The 22,053-nt window shown below is 38.9% G+C and overlaps 1 protein-coding gene across 2 annotated transcripts in view; it reads left to right on the forward strand.

The window, feature by feature from the left end:
- The window catches only part of LOC104612660 (uncharacterized), a 32,254-nt gene extending 11,355 nt beyond the window's left edge, over positions 1-20,899 (forward strand). Inside the window, exons 6-12 of one of the 2 annotated variants that reach the window (XM_088893562.1) lie at positions 6,765-6,848; positions 13,579-13,659; positions 13,833-13,916; positions 14,025-14,120; positions 18,616-18,699; positions 20,114-20,198; positions 20,345-20,899. In XM_088893562.1, coding sequence (XP_088749688.1) covers positions 6,765-6,848; positions 13,579-13,659; positions 13,833-13,916; positions 14,025-14,120; positions 18,616-18,699; positions 20,114-20,198; positions 20,345-20,673 — 843 coding nt within the window. In that variant the 3' untranslated portion in view covers positions 20,674-20,899. Of the gene's footprint in view, positions 1-6,764; positions 6,849-13,578; positions 13,660-13,832; positions 13,917-14,024; positions 14,121-18,615; positions 18,700-20,113; positions 20,247-20,344 lie in introns of both variants that reach the window. The other variant, XM_088893563.1, reaches the window with a different exon arrangement.
- The last annotated feature ends 1,154 nt before the right edge of the window (positions 20,900-22,053 follow it).

A 22,053-nucleotide genomic window follows, 5' to 3' on the forward strand; every position in this document is an offset into this window, starting at 1 on the left:
CTGGGCTTTATAGTTGATCATATGTATGTGAATGATCTCTGTGACGCAACTCAGGTGTCTCTGTTTCAACACTTAGTAATTCATCAAGAATATCTTCATAAAAATTACTTGGTTGGGGAATTACTTTGAAGTCATTTACATTAGGAAAGACCCTGCACTGATATGAAGTGGGATTCCTATGGTTTTTCACTTATTAATAATGCTTTTTGATTGTACCAATCAAAACAGAAAAAAAAAATCCTTCGGTTGAGAGGGAAACTCAGTCAGAAAGGGACGGAAAACCAGAAAATACACAAGTTTAAGGACAAGAAGGAACTGATTGCAGTCCCACTGGCTCTCAGCAAGGAAATGGCAGACCCCATACCCCTGAATTTTTCTCCAAGTATTGATCCAAAGAGTATCATCCCTGGCAAAAGGCTAAGTCTCAGAAACCAGAATTTTCCAAATCCTAGTGTGTCTCCCTCTCAGTCACAAGGTATGATATCTTCTTTGGTTTTTCTGGGTACTAATCTTTCTTCTAGTCCTTTGCTCACAGGAGAGACCAGCCCGACATCCAAGTCTGCTAGTGCCAGTGCTTCGACAAAAGTAGTGGGTAGTGATAAGATGCCGACAGTTGACGGGGAGGAAGGTGAAAGAATCTGGGAGATGATTTTGGAGGTCTTTAGGATCATGACTAGAAAGTGAGAGGAGAAAGGGTGGGGAGGGTGACAGTCCTCTTCCTAGGCTAGACGAGGTGAGGAAGGATTATAAGCTTTGACTACAAGGAAAAAAGGGTCACAAAAAAATAATAGGAGAGGTAGGGTTAGAAAAAGGGTCAGAAAGGAAAAGCTGAGTGAGCAAAAGGGTCGAAGCAAGATCACAGGAGGCTCAAACAAGAAAAGGAAGAAGAAGCTAACTGAGGTGGAGAGGTTGCGGTGTGATGTAGTGTATGACAAAGGGAGTGTTGGAAGAAAAGATAGGAAAAGGTAAAGCAGAGGGTGTGAATAAAAAGGGGCATAGAGTTTAGTTTGTTTCCACTTGAAGATTTCAAGCTGGAATGTAAGAGGTTTGGGAAGAGCAAATAAAAGAAGAGCAATAAGAGAGTTGTTAAGAAAGGAGAAGCCAGACTTTGTGCTGATTCAAGAGTCCAAATTGATGGATGTGGACAGGAGATGGATAAGATAGATATGGACTGCTAGGGGAATTAGCTGGGCCTTATCACAATCTTGGGGATCTTCTGGAGGAATCATCACCATATGGAAGAACGATAATTTTGAGTGCATGGAAGAACTGATAGGAAACTTTTCAGTCTCAATCAAGATAAAAAGAAAGACAGATGGTTATGTTTGGGTTCTAACCAACGCCTATGGGCCGAATTCTTACAGGGAGAGAGAAGATTTTTGGGAAGAGTTGGCAGCAATCAGGGGTCTGTGGGAGTGACCATGGTGTTTGGGGGGTAATTTTAATGTGATTAGGTTCCTTCATGAAACAAATAACCCTAGCCATAAGGTTACCTCCAGCATGAGAAAATTCAATCTTTTTGTAGATACAAATGAACTAAGAGAGCTGCCCCTTCTTCAAGCAAAGTTCACTTGGTCTAATTTTCAAGAGATACCTATTTGTTGCAAGCTAGACAAATTTCTCTTTTCTCTAGATTGGGAGGAAGGGTGGCGGAGTCTAATGGTTAGGGCTTTATCTAGAACTACTTCGGATCACTGTCCTATCAGCATCTCGGAAGAAAAAGTTGGAGGAGGGCCTTGCCCTTTTAGGTTTGAGAACATGTGGTTGCTACATCCGGATTTCAAATCAAAGGTGAAAGAATGGTGGGAAGAAGACCAAGTGGAATTTAGATGGAAGGGTTTTAGATTTTACAAAAAACTACAAAGGTTGAAGGGCAGGATCAAAGAGTGGAACAAGGAAGTTTTTGGATCTTTGGAGGAAAGAAAGACACTCATCTCACATAGAACAGAGGAATTAGATGAGCTGGAAGGGGAAATGACAATAAGAGAGGAAGAGAAATCTGAGAGGTGGAGACTAAAGCATGAGCTGGAAGAGATTTTGAGGAAAGAGGGGATTAGTTGGAGGCAGAAGTCTAGATGTAGGTGGCTAAAGGAAGGTGATGGAAATACAAGTTTTTTCCACTTAGTAGCAAATGGGAGAAAAAGAAGAAACTCTATTGTTCAACTAGTGTGGAATGGGCAAACCCTAACTAGGGAGGAGGATATAGCACAGGCTTTTGTGGATCACTTCAAAGGTATTTTCAATAGTTAGGGAGGCTTCAGAGAGCCCCTAGAAAATTTTGATTGGAGAAGAGGTCCTAGGGGTATTGATGGAATCCCTGGAGAAGGCTTTTGAAGTCCAAGAAATAAACGAAGCTATATTCTCTATGGAAAGATCCAAAGTCCCGGGCCCAGATGGTTTTACAATGGCTTTTCTTCAAGATTGTTGGGAAATTGTGGGTGCTGACTTAGTGGAAATTTTTGCGGAATTCTATGAGAGGGGAAAATTTAACTCAGGGGCAAATGCCACCTTTATCACTTTGATTCCTAAAACCCTAGATGCCTCCAACCCAAAAGATTTTAGACCCATAAGCCTAGTGGGTAGCATGTATAAAATTATCTCCAAGGTGTTAGCTAAGAGGATTAAAAAAGTTCTTCCATCTTTAATCTCTCCAAATCAAGGGGCTTTTGTGTTTGGAAGACAAATCATAGACCAAATCCTTATTGCAAATGAGTGTATGGAGTTTAAAAAACGGAGAAAGGAAAAAGGGCTAATTTGCAAATTGGACTTGGAGAAAGCCTATGATTTGGTGGATTAGGACTTCCTTCTAGAAGTGTTAAGGTTGAGAGGTTTTGGAGCGAGGTGATGCAAATGGATAAGGGGTTGTATTTCCTCCTGCCATTATTCCATTTTGGTTAATGGAGTTGCCAGAGATTTCTTTCCAGCCAAAAGGGGCCTTCGACAAGGTGATTCCTTGTCCCTCTTCCTCTTCACCCTAATAGCAGATGTGTTTAGTGATTTGATCTCAAGGGCTGATGCCAACAATTTGATACGAGGTTGGAGAGTTGGAAGAAATAATGTGGTGATTACCCATTTACAATTTGCAGATGATATCCTAATTTTTTGCAAAGGAGAAAAGGAGGAATTGACAAATTTACAGAGGGTGGTATCCCTGTTTGAAAAGGTCTCCAACCTCAAAGTAAATTGGAGCAAAAATTGTGTAGCAAGGTTAAGTCAGGAGAGAGGAGAGGTTGAAAGCTTAGCTAGCTTGTTGTGTTGTGAAGTAGGTGAATGGCCTTTATAGTACCTTGGTCTACCTTTGGGAGGGAACCCGACTTCTGTCATCTTTTGGGATCCGGTAGTGGAAAGATTCACAAAAAGGCTTGCTGGCTGAAGAAAAACTACATTTCTCTAGGGGGTAGAATAACCCTAATAAAGTGAACATTGACTAATTTGCTAGTCTATTACCTCTCAACCTTTAGGATCCCCTTAAAAGTGGCCAATAATTTGGAGAAACTGATGTGAGACTTCTTGTGGGAGCCAAGGGATACAAAAAAGGATCATTTGGTAAAATGGGAGGTGGTTTCAAGGAGTAGGGATAGTGGAGGCCTAGGGGTAGGAAACATTAAATTAAGGAATTTGGCACTACTGGGTAAATGGTTGTGGAGGTTTCCCTTGGAACAAGACAACTTATGGCATAAGGTCATTGTATGCATCCATGGTATGGCAAACAACGGATGGGACGCTGGCCTTGATCCTAGGGCAACAACGGCTTCTCCTTGGAAAGGAATTCACAATTTGCTACCGTCTTTCCTTCAACTGGTTAGGTATGATGCTTGTATGGGTAACAAAGTTCAGTTCTGGGAGGATATCTGGCTTGGGGACATTCCTCTCAAAGACAGATTTCTACCTATTTTTTCTTTGTCTCTCAATAAAGGGAAAGTGATTTCTACATTGCTTGTTAATGATAACTCTTGGGATCTAGGATTAAGGAGAGGCTTAAGGGAACATGAAATGGGCTTAGTAGATGAACTAATTTCCCTTCTCAACACTGCATTCCTGGACCCTCTTGCCAGGACAACAGAATTTGGTCAGAGTCCCCTTCTGAATCCTATACCTGTGCTTCTTTTTTCTCCGCCCTCCTTCATTCCTCATACCCAGGAGGCTCCTTTCCTACAAAGGAAGTTTGGTGTAGTCCTGTACCCCAAAAAATAAGAGCCTTTTGTTGGGAGGTGGTGCTCCAGAAAATCAATACTCTGGATAATTTACAAAAAAGAAGGCAAAATCATTGCCTCTCCCCTCATGTCTATTGCCTTTGTTTGGGAAATGGTGAGATGGTTACACAGCTGTTACTTTCTTGTTCTTTTCCTTCTTGTGTGTGGAATTGGTTCTCTTCCTTATTTGGCTGCAGGTGGACCTCTCCTCCAGATGTGACAAGTCTTTTCAACCCAAGCTTCTTCCTCCTATCAAAGAAAAGGGGGAGAGTGATGTGGAAGGCAACAAGAGCAGCCATTCTCTGGTCTTTATGGGAAGAAAGGAATAATAGAATATTCCAAGGGGCACAAAGATCAACAGAACAAATTATTGACTGCATAGCCATTAAAGTCATACACTGACTGAGAGTAAGTGACTTATTTAAAGACTTTTTAGTGGATGATTTACAAAGGGGATGGTCAGCAGTGGCAAACTCTTCAACCAAACAGCCTGTCCCTCAGCCTTCTTGGACACCTGCAACACAACAAAGGGGCAAATTAAATTTTGATGGAAGCTCCATGGGTAACCCTGGACCTTCAGGAGTTGGGGGAGTCTTTAGGGATGGGGAGGGCAGAATGGTGGCACTATATTCTGGTCCCATAGGAGTGGGAGACTCTATGAGAGTTGAAATTTTGGCTCTACTACAAGGTCTGAGATTTGCAAAACAACGGAAATTTCAGAACTTGGAGGTGAAAGGGAACTCTAAATTGATAATAGGGTGGCTGCAAACAAAGAGTTTGGGTATATGGAAGTTCAGACAGCCAATAAGGGAAATAATCTGCTTGGCAAGGGAAGTTGGAGTGACTTTCAAATGGGCAAGGAGATAAGCAAATTCTGTGGCAGATAGCTTGGCAAAACAGGGGACCTTTAGGGAAAACATTTTTTGGACTGTACTGTAATTTTTGATGTCATGTTTGGGGTCAACACTCTTTGTTTTGAGTGGCTGACAGTACAAGATGTAATTTGATATCCTTAATGAAAGTCACCGTTTCCAATCACAAAAAAAATGTTGTTGATTATGAAATAAAGTAACTTATTTTGCCTTAAAGGCGTAAATACTACTCTGAATTCCAAAAAAATGGAAAAGTAAAACTCTGTTTTCCCTCTTTGAATTTAGAAATTCACTTAGTTTCCCAGATTTCTTTGGAGCTTCTTGTTCTCATTCTTTAATATTAGAGGTTGGCAGCCTAGACAATCCAACAAAATTTTTTCAATATAACCTTGATGCAGTCCACAATCATGCTCCAAGAAGCATAAAATCATATGCTTAATTGTTAGTGGATTTTTAACAGCTAGTTCATTAAAAGCTCCAATAACTTTTAACAGATAGTTTCTCATTCAATGCTCTAACAATTAGTTTTGCATTTAATGTTCCACCAACTAGCTTTTCATTTAATGTTCCAACAGCTAGTTTTATTCTCTATATAAAGTTTTGTAATCTCAAGCTAGAGGCATCAAGTTCTTTCCTTTGTTTGGAGAAGCCTAGAGCTTTCTTTGAGAGTTGAGAGAGTCCTCTCTTTGGGTGAGTGAGTCCCCTCTTCTTTGGGTGAGTGAATCCCCAACCCTTTGGGTGAGTGAGTCTCTTCTTTGGGTGAGTGAATCCCCAACTCTTTGGGTGAGTGAGTCCCCAATCTTGTTGTCTCATATTGTAATCCATCTCTGATTAATAAAGTTCTATCCGATTCTCTTCTTCCTTTTCCTATTTCTTTGAGCAAATTTTTCCTACATTATCTCTTCATATTTGAACTGCATCAAACTTTCCATTCAAGGTAGCAAGAAAGCAAAGTTTTTTCTGGAGTTGTGTTCCATATGCCGTTTATTGTTGTTAGCACATTTGGAAGGACAGGATCAGAAGAATATTTGAAGATTCTAGGGAAAGTTGAGAAAAATTATGCTCAATGATTGGAATAGTGATCATGAATTATGTCAAAGTTCATTCGGAGATTGCTAACATTCAAAGAAATGAATTTGGTTATTCATTTTGGACTACGTTAGAGATGCTGTGGAGCTTCTGATTGTATTGGAGAAAGGGAGGCTGTTTTCTGGTTTGTTTCTAATTGGAGTGTTCCTCTGTATTTTGTATTCTTCTTGCTCGGAATAGAGTTCATAAGTTTTATAGGATCTCTATTTGAGTGAGGTATTATATCACCGGCCTTGTTTAGCTATTGTTACCTGTTCTTTTTAACAGAACTTTCCTTTTTTAATATAAAGAAAAAGAAACGAGTGAACTTTTAAAATGAGGCAGTTGCAAATTGTTTCTTTGTGGCAGTGGTTGTCATTATATATTGTTGCATTGACAATGTCACATTTGTTCTCCATAGACATTGTTCTATGGTTGACTCCTTAATCTTCTTTCTTCCATTGTTTATGCTACCAAATTGTGCTCTTTTTTTGCTGCAAATTCTGTTATGTTTTTATGATTAAAAATAAATTTTGGTTCATAGGTGGTTTTAAATTTCAATTCACTATTACCTTTTCTTTACAACCAATAAAATCTTACATCCTTCCCTTTTTTCTTCATTATGCTGAAGTCCTATGTGCTTGGGGAGGTGCCATCACTGAAGGACAGAATTACTATGGTTCGCCAACTTTGGGATCTTACACGAGATGTGCTGGTATAATCTTCAGGCTTAAAAGTATTTCATGCCCCGAATTACTTTATTTATTTTATTGTTTCACTTTTTCTGTACCATGTTATCCAACTATCCAAGTATATGATGTGTCCTTACGCTGCTCCACCTGGATTGTTTATTTTTATTGCATTTTATTGTCTGAACTTATATTGTTATATAATCTTCAAGTGCAATGCTTCTTTGCATCCCAAGGGACAATAAAGGATCTAATTTCTTTTTAGAACTGGTGTGGGGGTTGAAAAAAATTCTATTGCTACGTTTTCATCTTGTTTAGCTGCTTGAAGTGAATATCTCTACCCATGCATTGCTAGCTAAATTTAAGGACTTTGAAATTCCTTGCTTTGAAATGGAGACCATCCTTAATTTTCCAACTTTATAGAAAGGAAGATATTATGAAAATATTGAGAATATTTTGCATAAGCATATTATTGCTTTTGATTACTAAATAACATTTGAAATGACAGAATTTTGCAAATAAAGTATTCAGACTTTGTGTAGGAAACTGTGGACCCCACATTAGTGTACTCGTGTGACAGCCTGAGTTGTATTTAAATTTAATCAAGTTTTTGATTAGGATTAGCTTTCCTGGTAGGATTAGCTTTAATCTTATCTTATCTTACCATATAAGCATCAAGTCCTATTACAATTATGAAACTATGTATATAAATTTAAAGGGGGGAGGGGGGGGGGGGGGCGTTTTAAAACACCAATCACTCTCTTCTTTCTAAAACCCTTCCACGAGTTCTCCCTCTCCATCTCTCTTCTTCTCTTCTCCTCTTCTCTTCTTCTTTCTAAAAGATGTCTGTTGTCTTGTACGACTACTTGGTATCAAAGCAAGATCTAGGGCTTCTCATGTGAGTTTGATCCAGCCAACCACATGAGAATTGCCTAGGGCTGGAAGAATAGAGAGCTCTCTTTGGCTGATTCTTGGAGGTTATCTACAGCAGCAGTCCAAAGATTGGATCGTATCTTTGATAACCAGGAAGAATTAGAGGAAGAGAAAAGGATCAAGATCAGTCCTTGATCAGTACTAGAGGTGGTGATCAGAATTTCAGAGGATTTCTGTTCAAGATCAGTTTTTTCCCTTCAAGACTAGAGGATCAAGATCAGTTCTTGATCAAGACTAGAGGTGGCAATCAGAATTTCAGAAGATTTCTGGTTCAAGATCAGCTTTTTCTCTTCAAGATTGAGAGAGAGATTTAAAACTCCAGAAGTTTTTTCTATCAAGATCAGAGTTTTTCAGAAATTTCTGATAGGTTTTCAATCTTTCTTGAGATTGGCAGCAAGGATACCTTGATATAAGAGGTACGGTTAAGAAAAATCTCTCCTTTCTGTATTCCTTTTTCGGGTTTAAGAGAAAACCCTCAAGTTTCAGGGCTGTTATTGCTTCAGGGAGGTAATCAGACTTATCTCCCTCGTTTTCTTTGCTCTTCTAGAAGATCCAGTAGAGCTGTTTCGGCAGGACTGTTACAGTTTTTTTTTTTTTTTTACTGCTATCAGTCTCAATAGGCCGACTGTCACAGAAATTAGGGTTTCTTTTACTGAATCAGAACCCTCCATCTAGACCCACTATTACTTGCTGCAGACCTAGTAGGCCGATTGGTACAATAATTAGGAAGAGTTTTTTTTTAATTAACTTCTGATCAATAATGGAGTTTAAAAGCCAAGGGGATGGTGTTTTTCGGACTGGTTCAGGTAGAATGGCTAAAAACACCTTTTAGATTACAACTGTAAAGTTTGATGGTTCAAACTACTTAGAGTGAGCCCAATCAGCCATGATGGCTATTGGGTAAGAGGAAAACTGAACTATTTGTTGGGGGATGTGAAGGAACCAATTAAGGAGGATCCCATTTATGCTAAGTGGATTCAGGAAAATTATTTGGTGATGACATGGTTGTACAACTCCATGCAGCCACACATTAGCCGAAATTACTTATGGACAAAAACAACTAAAGAAGTATGGGATGTTGTGAAAGAAACCTACTATCAACCCCTTAATGTTGCTAGGGCCTATGAGCTGAAATGTGAGGTTAGAAATCTCATAAAAGGAGAGAAACAAGTCTCTGTTTATTTTTCAACCCTAAAATCTCTGTGGCATGAAATTGACCACTTCGAGACAATTGAGTGGGAGAGTCAGAAAGATGCACAGACTTACAAAAAGCAAGTTGAAACTAACAGAGTATTTGAGTTCCTGGTTGGTCTAAATTTTGAGTATGATATTGTAAGACAGTAACTGTTGATGAGAGTGAGTGTGACTCTGTCTCAAGCCTATTCCCTAGTGCACAGTGAAGAGACTAGGAGAAAGGTTATGTTGCAGTAGCAACCTTTCGATTCTGCCTTGGCAATAGTTAAACCCAAGTCTGGGGGTGATAAGGAAAGGGATATGAAGAAAGAGGCTAAAAAGGACCTAGTTTGTGAACATTGCAAGAAACCTACACACACTAAAGACACTTATTGGAAGTTGCATCCATATCTAGTTCCAACAAAACTCTGAAATAAAAAGGGGAATGCCAATATAGTTGTTAACACTGATAGTGCAACCTCAACGGCCTCAAGAGGCACTCCTCTAGACACCCTAGCTGCTGTCCAAGCTGCTCTGACACAATCGGAAAGTGAAGTTAGTAACTCAGTACCATCTCCTCAGCCACCATTAGCTCCTTCAACCTCATCCTTTACTCAATTTAGTAATCGGGCCTCAGCTTATCATGCTTCAGCTCTAGGTAATACAAAACATTCTTAGAATAATAAATCTAGGAGCATCTGACCATATGACTGACTTGCCATCACTTTTCTCTACCTATCATTTATCTTCTGACAAAGACAAAGTGTCCATTGCTGATGGATCCCTTGTTCATATTTCTGGCAAAGGAGACATCAAGTTGTCTGATGCCATCTCCCTATCCTCCATCTTGAATGTTCCTAAGCTTAATACTAATTTGCTTTCAGTTAGTAGCATTACAAAAAAACAGAATTGTTCAGTAACCTTTTTTCCTAATCGATGTGTTTTTTAGGATCTGGAGACAAGGTGATTGGTGTTAGATAGTGTATGCCCTTTGCTCCAATCAGAATGATGTACATTATCATACCACTACCATGGGGGGTATAGATATTTCCTGTTATTTGTTGATGATTATACTCGGTTTTCTTGGGTTTATCCTATGTGTTCTCGAGATGAGGTTCCAACATTAACCCGGATCTTTCGTCAAATGATTTTAACCCAATTTGTAGTCAAAATTAAAATTTCTAGATCCGATAATGCAAAAGAATATTTTGCAAACCCATTAGCCTCCTACCTACTTGACCATGGGATTATCCATCAGAGTACCTGCCCACATACAACATAGCAGAATGGGGTTGCTGAAAGAAAAAATAGACACATATTAGAGGTAGCCAGAGGCATTATGTTTACCTCAAATGTGCCTATACGTTTCTGGGGGGATGCTGTTCTTATAGCAATTTATCTCATTAATCGGATTCTCTCACGGGTTCTTGACATGAAACCTCCATTTACCCTTTTATACCCTGATAAAGAATTGCTTACCATTCCCCTTAAAACCTTTGGTTGCACTTGCTTCATTTAGATCCTTGGCCCTTATCGTTCCAAATTTGATCCTAAGGTCTCCAAATGTATTTTCCTTGGTTATGCACAAACTCAAAAGGTCTATTGCTGTTATGAACCCACTTTTGGAAAAAGATTTGTCTCAATGGATGTCACCTTCTTTGAGGATAAACCCTATTATCCAAGGGTTTCTCCTCAGGGGGAGAATAGTGAGGCTGGGATTAGCTCATCAGAAGTTCCTTTATCAATCCCATTAATTGAAGAGGGGTGTAGTGGGGAAGGTTGTCAAAGGCGCAGGGATGTGAGAGTCTATCATAGACAATGGAGATAGGTTGATTTCGGACATTAGCAATCTAGGCCAGTCCTAGCCCCCTCTACATATCTAGATCTAGGTACCACAGATACTACAGATGAGAGACATCCCACCATGGAGCCTTCACCTTCATTAAATGACCTTGACCTCCCCATAGTAGTCCGTAAAGGCAAACACCGTTGCACGACATCCACAACTCACTGCATTTCTCAGTTCTTGTCCTATGATCATTTGTCTCCCTCCTACAAGTATCTTTTCGCATCCATTGCTAATATTCCCATTCCCAGAACAATATAGGATGCATTGGCAGGACCAAAATGGAAAGATGAAATAAAAGTAGAAATGGATGCCCTCATTAGAAACAATACATGGGAGATAGTTGACCAGCCTAAAGGAAAGAAACCGGTTGGATGTAGATGGGTATTCACTGTGAAACGTAATGCTGATGGTTCTGTTGAAAGGTATAAGGCCCGATTTGTTGCAAAAGGATTTACTCAGACATATGGTATTGACTACTTAGAAACTTTTGCACCAGTAGCAAAGATGACCACTATCAGAGTCCTATTATCTCTTGCAGCTAGTTACTCTTGGCCATTGTATCAGGTGGATGTTAAAAATGCCTTCCTCAACGGAGACTTGCAGGAAGAAGCTTACATGCAGTTGCCTCTTGGATTTTATGGTACGGAGATAGAAAAAAATGTTTGTCGGTTGAACAAAGCCTTATATGGATTAAAATAGTCCCTAGAGCTTGGTTCGACAGATTCAGATGAGCCCTTGAAAGGTTCGGATATGTGGAGGCCCAGTCAAACCACACCTTGTTTATTAAGAGAGTGGATTCTTCCGTAACTTTGCATGCTGTGTATGTGGACGAGATTGTAGTAACAGGGAGTGATACTAGTAAAATTGAGTCTTTTAAGCAACTCCTTCATCAAGAGTTTGAGGTAAAAGATCTGGGGGAACTACGATACTTCTTGGGCATTGAGGTAGCTAGATCCAAGCATGAGATTTTTGTCTCTCAACGAAAGTATGTCCTTGATCTGCTAGAAGAAACAAGAAAGTTGGGATTTAAGCTTGTGGACACACCTATTGAACAGAACCACATGATTAGTGCAGAGGGTGGAGAACCTCTTGAAGATAAAGCTATGTTCCAACGATTAGTTGGAAAACTTCTCTATCCTTGCCTCACACGATCCGACATCAGTTATGCAGTCAGTGTGAGGCATTTTATTTGACTATTAGTTGGAAAACTTCTCTATCTTTGGCTGTTATTTGGAAAACTTCTCTATCTTTGACTATTATTTGGAAAACTTTTCTATCTTTACCTCTCCCCAGGCAGTGGCATTTTGTTCAGGTAATTTGGTCTCCTGGAAGAGTAAGAAACAAAGTGTTGTTTCTCGTTCCAGTGTTGAAGCTGAATATAGGTCCATGGCAAATGGTGTGGCTGAGATTCTATGGTTAAGATCATTACTTGAGGAATTGGGTATTATTTATGAGAAACCCCTAATGTTGTACTGTGATAATCAAGCTGCCATTAATATAGCCCATAATCCCGTACAACACAACAGAACTAAACATATTGAAGTGGACTGGCATTTTATCAGAGAAAGGGTTACATCTCAAGAAGTATGCCTTCCACTTCCCTACATCACCTTCAACATGTAGCTTGTAGACCTTCTCACCAAGGCTGTTTCAAGAAAGAAGTTAGAGGAAGATCTTTGGAAGTTGGGAATGACAAACATCTACTCCCAACTTGAGGGGGAGTGTAGGAAACTATGAACCCCACATTAATGTCCTCGTGTGACAGCCTGAGTTGTATTTAGATTTAATTAAGTCTTTGATTAGGATTAGCTTTCCTAGTAGGATTAGTTTTAATCTTATCTTACCATGTAAGCATTAAGTCCTATTACAATTATTAAACTATGTATATAAATTTGAAGGGTGGGGCGGCTGTTTTAAAACACCATCCACTCTCTTCTTTCTAAAACCCTTCCACGAGTTCTCCCTCTCCATCTCTCTTCTCTTCTATTTTTCTTTTATTTTCTGTTCAAAATCTAAAAGATATCTGTAGTCTTGTATGACTACTCTTTGCAAACAAAGGGTAAAATTAAACTTCGATGGAAGCTTCATGGGTAATCCAGGACCCTCCAGAGCTGGGGGAGTCTTCAGGGATGGGGAGGGCAGAATGGTGGAGCTATACGGCCGCATAGGAGTGGGAGACTCTTTGAGAGCTGGGGGATTCTAAACTGTTAATAGGGTGGCTGCAAACAATGATGGTGGGTGTATGGAATTTTAGACAGCAAATAAGGGAAATAATATGCTTGGCAAGGGAAGTTGGACTAGCTTTCAAATGGGTAAAGAGGTCAGCCAACTCTGTGGTAGATAGATTGGCAAAGCAATGGACCTTCAGGGAAAACTTTTTTTTTGGGCTGTACCCTATTTCTTGAAGTTGTTTTGGGTCAACACTCAGTGTCTGAGTGGTTGACAATGTATGATAAATAATTGATATCCTTAATGAAAGTTACCGTTTCCAATCAAAAAGAAAATCTTTAATTATAACTTGTTTGAAAGACCACACATATTCCTTATATGTTCATGGTACATGAAATTTAACTCCTTGAACTTTGGAAGCATGCGTAAGATTTTGTTGACGTGATACCTGGTGTGGAAGGAATGTGGACTGTGGAGGAATAAACATTGTACAAATATTTTAGAAGTTGGTCTATGTTCCTTTTGGATGAGATGGCTTACTATTAGTAATGGTGGATTCTTGTTAAACTTTTGCATTGGATGATATTTCCTTGTTTTCTTGTTTTCTTTAATAAGTGCCAAATCTTGGCTAGGTCTTGATTGAGCCAGGAACACCACATGGATTTAACATCATATCTCAAATGCGATCTCATATCTTATGGATGACAAAGAGGGTAAGTTGATTGTTCCCCTCTAATTATTCTTAGGGTACAATGATTGTTTAGGATTAATCTAAATATGTGATAGGACTGCTAAATTTTTTGCAACCTGCTCCTGTAACTTGAGTTGTTATGCTTCACAAGGATCTTTTATCTGATGTATTAATTATTTGTTTATGGCTCATAAGAAATGCCGCAAATCTGATGATGCATGTAATGAGGCTTCAAAGGACTTGGTGGGTCTCAAAAGTGGTGCATTTGTAGTAGCTCCTGTGAGTTTCATATTAACATTATCTTAATGTTTTCTTCTTGTTTATTTATTTTTACTTTTAGTTATGCCTTTGGTGAGCTGCCTTGTTTTAACAGTGTTCCAATTGCAGTGCCCACATGATGGACCTTGTCCATTGGAGAATAGCAGCAAATATTGTCATTTTGTTCAGCGTTTAGAGAGGACATCTTCACAACGTGCATACAAGGTGAGTTCTTGTTTAGAACTATCCTATGGTAAATATGCAAGGTGAGTTCTTGTTTCAAACTTTGGCCTGAAAAAAAGTGCTTCATCATTAGTTTTTATAGGTGTCTTGTGTAATGGCCTCAACTTGCAGCAGCTATTATAATAGTGGGGTCATTGTTTGTTCTGTTGCTAAGCTTCTCTAACCTATTCTAGTGATGCTGGTATTTTGGGATTTGGGGACTTTGTATCTGATCCATACATAAGAGCTGAGTCTAGATAAAGCTATGACCATTGGTGAAACTATGAATGCTATAAGCCTGTTCTAGAACCCCCCAAGATGGTTATAAACATTGTTAGAACTTTCTTGTCTAAGTTCACAAAAGCTCTAATATAATTAGGCAAGTTTGTAGCTCAAGTCCATTTTGTCTGATCTTTATACATATTATTTGGTTCCAGTTTAATGGATTAATGAATTATTCTAACTAGTTAAAATTAAAAGGAAAAGATTAAAAAAAAGAGAGAAAAATGTGAGATCCATGATTTACTAAACGAGTATTTATGATATTGTGGCTGTATCTAGGGAACCTCTCCCTTTTCTTCAGCTTTTTTTTTGATCAATAACAGTGAAATTTTATTAATGATATAAAGTCAGGATTACAGAGGGAGATAAAAAGTCTTTACTCCAGCTACCCAAGAAACTTTCTGACCATGCAGTGATTACAAAAAAGCCCAAAATAATGTTTCTCTATTTACCCCTTGCCTAGCTAGACCATCAGCCAATGCATTTGCACTTCTCTTTATCCGTGTACATTGAATTTCCATGTCCTTGGTTAGCCACTTATACTTCCTCTTTTCATTGCTGTATTTCCACATCATAGCATTGTCCTCTTTTAGCCGTTTCACCACAGTTTCAGAATCACCTTCTATAATCACCTTTTTGATATTCATTTTCTTGACCCTTTGTATCCCTTCAATAGCTCCTAACATCTCAACCCTCAATGAGTCTCCCATCCCAATCAGTCCAGAGTACATGCTAACAAGTTCCATGTTTCATCCCTTACCACATCCCCAATTCTGGAAGGCCTTGGGTTGCCTATGCTGCTGCCATCAAAGTTCAGTTTGGTGAACCCAAGAGGTGGAGTCGTCCAGCAAGCTTTTAAGATCTTTCTACTTAAGCCTGAATCTGTAATCTCCCTCCAATTCCTTAACAGCTCAGCAACTGAGAACACTTTGAACAGTTCCAATGTTCTCAACCATTGTGTCATCCTAATGTGGATGATCTCCATGATTTCTTCCACACTTCTCTCTTTATCTGAGGAAATCCTTAAATTTCTCTCCTCCCACACTGTCCAACAAACTGCAGCTCTACCACACCTCCACATGATCTTAGCCCTTTTAGTTGGCCAATTAGGCATGGAAGATAACAAGCTTGGAACATTCAAAGGGGGGATTCACCTGCATCCAAACAGAGAATAAACCATACCCAAATAGCTTTAACAAACCAACAAGATATTAGTAAATGGTATTCAGACTCACCATCGGACTTACAGAGAACACACCAGTGAGGAGACAAGTAGCTGTTGGGTCTTTTCCTTTGGAGTAGATCCCCTGTATTAACTCTTCCTAGGAAGGATTCCCAACAAAAACTCCCAACCTTAAGAGGTATAGGTCGACACCACACTTCTTTAACAGGGAAAGAAGAACCAATAGGATGAGAGGGTAACAGTGCTTTAAAAAAGGAGGCACAAGTGTAGGAACCCGAGGGAGTGAGTGTCCAGATTATGCTATTTGTTTTATAAGGCTCAATGAATACCCCTTCAAGGATAGATAGTAAGGCTATAGTACAGGCGAACTCTGTGTCCCTTACACCTCTTCTCAAACTTAAATTCAAACCAAACACAGAAGGTGAATTGGAAGGAACAAGGAAGGATGAGACTGGTTCATTCTTGAGGGAAGAAATGGCAAAAAGGCCTGGAAATTGATCTTTCAAAGGGGAATCCCCAACCCAAACATGTTCCTAGAATTTGATAAGGTTACCAGAATGCAAATCATACTTGATCCATGGAGAGAATAAAGGCAAGATGGCTTGAATAGCTCTCCAAGGGGAAGCTCTTGTAGTCCTTGCTAGAATTCCTGAATCCCATTTGCTAGCCCATGTATACTTCCCACCACCTTAACCCACAACCTTTCTTTCTGTAATGAGAATCTCCACAACCATTTCCCTAGTAATACTAGATTCCTAGTCCTAATATTACCAACTCCCAACCCTCCTTCCTTTTTACCTATATAGACCACCTCCCACTTAACCCTATGGTTCCTCTTCTCCTCTCTCGACTCCCATAGAAAATCCCTCATTAGCTTTTCCAACCTATTAGCCACCTTAACCGATATCCTAAAAATTGATAAAAAATATATAGGAAGGTTAGCCAAAGTAGACCTGATTAAGGTGTTTCTTCATCCAAGAGAAATAGTTTCTCTTCCAGTTGGCAAGTCTCTTTTTGAATCTCTCCACAATAGGGGCCCAGAACTCACCTCTCTGAGGATTATCCCCCAGAGGTAAGCCCAGGTAGTTTAATGGCCAGTGAAACACTATACATCTCAAAATATCTACATACTCACCAATCTCCCCTTCCCCCATATTGGCTCCAACTATACAACTTTTTTCAAAGTTCACCCTAAGATTTCACATTTGTTCAAAGAGTTGTATAGAGTTTCAAATTTTTAATCCAATTGATATCCCCTCCTTCACAAAACAGAATCGTATCATCTGCAAATTGTAGATGTGTAAGTGGTACATTATCCCTTCCAACTCTCCACCTTCTTATGAGTTCCCTAGAATCTGCTTTGATTATCAATCCCCCCAACACTTCAGCTACCAATGTAAACAAGAAGGGGGATAGGGGGTCTCCTTGTCTAATCCCCCTCAAAGCTGGGAAATAGTCCACCACTGTCCCGTTCACCAAGATGGAATAATGACAATCCCTAATGCATCCCATCACCCATTTGCACTAGATGTCTCCAAACCCAAAGTTAATCATCACCTCCAATAAGAAAGACCAATCAACCAAATCATAAGCCTTTTCTAGATCTAGTTTGCTGACAACACCTCTTCTCCTGGATCTCTTGTAGTCCTCTAAACTCTCATTTGCTACAAGTATCTGATCTATTATTTGTCTCCCCCTCACAAAAGCTTCTTGATTGTTCGAAATGATAGTTGGTAGCACCTTTCTGATTCTAATTGACAGCACCTTAGTGATGATCTTATAGAGGCTGTTAACTAGACTGATTGGCCTGTAGTCCTTTGGATGGCTTGCATCACTTTTCTTGGGAACTAAAGCAATGAATGTGGAATTTAGCCCAAGGTTAATCACTCTAGTATGGAATTCATCGAATACCAACAATATATCCTCCTTTAGAATCTCCCAACAATCCTGGTAGAAAGCCATCGTAAAACCATCTGGGCCGGGTGCCTTTGATCTATCCATTGAAAATACCGCCTCTTTTATTTCTTCCAACTCAAATTTCTTTTCCAACCAATCCCTATCTTCTCTCTTCAGTGTTGGCCATTCCAAACCTTCCAACCATACTTTATTATTTAGTGACCTTCTATATATATTCCTAAAATGACTTGCAAATGCTTCTGCAATTTCTCTCTGGCTTGTGACTGTTTCCCCTTCAATTGCCAATCTAGTAATAAAATTTTTCCTCCTTCTGCCACAAGCCAAAGCATGAAAGAACTTAGTGTTCATGTCCCCCTCTTCTAACCACTTGCATCTTGACTTCTGTCTCCAGCTTATTTTCTCCTGAAAAATATAATCCTCTAACTGTTTCCACAATCTCCATCTTTGTACCTTATCCTCTTCAGTTAGGCCTTCTCTCCCTTCTTTACTGTCCAAGTCCTCAATCTGTGTGATCACATTCTGTTTTCTTTCCTCCAATCTCCCAAATTCCAGTAGATTCCATTCCTTGATTCTCCTTTTCAGATATTGGAGCTTCTTATAAGACCTCATCCCATACCACACCACCCTTCAACCTTCTTAATGAACCCCGAGTGCTCTAACCACATGTTCTCAAATCTAAATGGAGCTGGACCTGCATTTCGCACCTCCTCACAAAGTACAATAGGCCAGTGATCAGAAGTCTTCCTTGGGAGTGCTCTAGAGTTCAGATTCTCCCAATGTTCTTCTAGATCATTTGAAAGTAGGAACCTGTCCAGCTTAGAGCAAAGCTTGATAACGGGCGGGAGTTTAATGACATATTTTATCACCTTTTAAAAACAAAAACAAAGAGACTAGTCTAACTCTAAAATAGGTAATTGAAAATTGATTTGGCCGTGATTGAGTTGAGAGTTTCAATTTGCAAATTGCATGTTGGTTTACCTTTGTTTTATCTATTTTCTATCTGTTTTCAGTACATGGAATAAACCTTGTGATAGTATCATTTTTACCTTCCTCCTCTAGATATAAGAAAAACAATCAATCTAATTACCTTCTCTCTTGTCTATGTTTGATGTCCAGCGGTCCAAGGGTGAACCTTTGCGTGGATTTGAAGATGAGAAATTCTGTTTTGTTGCTCTAAGACGAGGACAACGGCCACGGCAAGTAATTTTGGACTTAACCTAGAATTGAATGTCTTCATCTCTTTCAATAAAATTCATGTACTTGTGTATCCTGTACTATAACATGGTTCACTGAGAGATATACATGCCTAGTATGCCAAATGGCTGATTGATTGCATGAGAATACAAGGCATTGCCTTAATAATCAAGAAATATAAGGTGGAATCTGGTTGTGGAAGTTCCAACTTATGTCTAGCTGGAGAATTGTTTCCTCAAATCATGTTCCCAGCTTTCTAATACTAATGATATATCTAGTGAAAAAGGAAAATTGGTCAGAATTTTTCTCCTTATATAAGTTGGTAGTTTGACACGGATACATAATGCAGATATTGCAGATCAGCCTTGTTCAGAAATATAATTACTACTTAATATGTCAAGCATGTCTGTTTTTTGCTCTATGGGGCCACACAATGCGGGCTAGACCGATCCTCAAACCCATAACCTCCACCCCGATGCAGGCAGAATTTGATCCCAAGTTTCTGCTACAACCATCCACAGACCTGATCAACCAACCAGTTGCCACCTTTCATGTCAAGCATGTCCTGAACGATCAAAAACTGGCTTCCATTTATCTGGATACTTGAAAACAACAATTTATCTTCACATTTTTATTATCCCTTTGGTAAGAGCGATTTTTTTCTTGTTGCTAAGGTTTAAAACAGATGTATTTTCCTTCTTTAGTTGAATTGGTCATGTGATACACCGGAACTGGAAGAATGATGTCCCTGCTCAGGGACTTCAATGAGTCATCTTGACCAACTTATTTCATGCATGACTGTATTTTAGACTTGAGTGTTATTCAAGTTTCTTTTCCCCTGTTTTACTTTTTACTTAATTAAGGACCTGCCAATTGTTGTAGCTCAACATAGTTGCCAAAATGTGTAATACCTTTTGATTTCTTCCTGATTTATAAATTGATATTAGCTCCTCAGACCATGCTTGTTCATCAACTACAGTTAATCCAAGGATATGCTCCGGTTGTCAGTCCATGATCATAACATGGATCACTACCATAGACATTAGCAATACATATATAGAGACTGATTAGGTTATCCTACTTGACATGAGCATATTTAAAAATAAAAAAAAGAAAGATGATTACAACAAGTATTATATCGATGTAAAATTCCATCAACTTTTTAGCTGAAGTATCAATGTCTTCTTTGCTTAGTCATAAAAAGGAGAAAGAGGAGAAAAAAGCTTGGCTTTTTTTTTCTTGATAAATGATAAGAAAGCTTGGCTGTTCATAGGGTAGCTGAGGCTACTCATATTATTGTAAATCTTTCTTCTAATTAATAAAAGATTTTTCTGTTGCTGATCCAAAAAAAAAAAGCTTGGCTGTTGAAAGCTGACTCTATTTATATTTTGGTTTTGGTTGATCATTTTGTAACAGGGAGCCTTGGCCACTTGATGGCATGAAATTTGATACTTTGAAGGAACAACACGCTAAACGTAATCCTGAAGATCTTGAGATTGACTTTGGTATGTGCCTGTTTCATGTCAATTGCTAGTCTTCTCTTTAATCTTCAGGTTATCACATCTCTCTCTCTCTCTCTCTCTGGATTGTCAAAATGAGTGAATGAAGTATGGATGCATGCTAACCCTGCATACTATTCATGTCATGACAGAGGACCAATTCGAGTCAGAGGATGAGGATATTCCATACGAAGAAGACCCAGTTTCTTATGACTCAGATATTACAGAGGTAGATGCGATAGATGAACATGAAGAGGAGGAAGATCAGGAAGCAGCCCATGCTGATCTAGGGAGTGGTTGGGGCCGGATTATTTTCACTCCTGTTCGGAGGGGCAAACAAGTGGCAATGGATGTCTGTCGATCGACCAAACGTGATGGCTCAGAGGGGTCCTTTGAGCGTGTGGTCATCACACGGAGTAAGAATCCTACCCTACATCGACAGGCTCGTAGGTCTCTTTGGGGTGATCTATGGCCCTTCTAGGTGTAATGTTCTCTGTTGTTGATGGCTGTCCAATGTGTGGAAATGTGATGTAAAAGCCAAGTACCGATAGTTTATTGTTCTGAAGCTAATTGAAGTTGATATTTTGGTCAGTTCTTTTGTTTATTGTACATCTCATGAGTCATGACATTAGACAGTCGTATGATTGCGATGTTTTGTACTTGTTTATTTATTAATTTATCAATGAAAAAAGAGGGAATTGACAGCTTGTCGAGTGGTTACTTTTGTCAATTTGGTCCAAATATCCAATTGACGGAAAACCGTTTTTTGTTACTGGATCACGGGTTGAGTGGTTACTGACCTGTTCGACCATTCAATTTGGCCCAATTAAAAAATTTAAAGCATAATAAAAGTTAGAAAATTGTTACAGATGATCTTTTAAAGTTACTTTTCGTCAAAATAAACTTAAGCAAACGTTGCACTAAACTTTGGCTGTTTGGGACATGGGAGCATGGCAATGACTCTTTTCTATCCCATTTCATGTGCAGGTAGCTTTCAAACAGTTTACAGTTTACCTTTCAGTATCTTGTCCTCACAGCCGCATAGATTTTTTTTTTTTTTAGAATTTATATTTATTATTAATAGTTTAATACATTTGTTTTTAGGGATGGTAATTTTACCCTACCCGGTGGGTATCTGCCCCCTATTCACCTCAACGGGAGTTTTTTTTTTTTTTTTGTTTGAAGGACAGGTTTAAGATTCTACAACCTATGGGTAGATTTGTATTAGGTTAAATCCAACCCTCCTTAACCTGCATATTATTAGAAAGTATATAAATTTTATATATTAGGTGTTGAGTTTAATAATATTTTGATTTTTATGTGTAGAATAATTAGTAGTTTATGTGTTTTTTATATGGCTTAATCAAATAATTGAAAATTTTGTTATTTATTTGTGTTATTCTACTTATTTATTGCTTATATATAATAAAAAGTAATAAAAAATTACAATCTGCCTTGCCATTGAATGTGGGAAGAGTTTTGCATTTTCATGTGCGGGAGAGGGTTTTGATTCTCAAAATCCAACTTGTTGTGGATTTTGGGGCAGATATGGATTGGGAGGTTAGGGAGGTGGGTAGAATCTATAATTTACAAAACCTGTCCCATTGCCTTCCCTACATTTTGGATAAGTTTGTTTAACCAAATCCAACTTTTAAGACCCAGGCAGTCTAACTAATGGTGGCTCAATTGTTAACTTGGGATCAAAACTCGCAAGAAAGGTTTAGCTGAATGCTTTGTTCAGCGGGTTGTGGAACCAATGATAAGGTTCCATTGCCAGTATTAAATATATGGGGCTTGCATATTTTTACAGTGGGGCCCATCAATTTATTAATGGCGTGGAACTTCATCATTGGTTAAAGCA

The sequence above is a fragment of the Nelumbo nucifera genome, chromosome 8 (genome assembly GCF_055504915.1).
Source record: "Nelumbo nucifera cultivar China Antique chromosome 8, China Antique-T2T, whole genome shotgun sequence".
In the NCBI taxonomy this organism is placed as follows: Eukaryota; Viridiplantae; Streptophyta; class Magnoliopsida; order Proteales; family Nelumbonaceae; genus Nelumbo; species Nelumbo nucifera.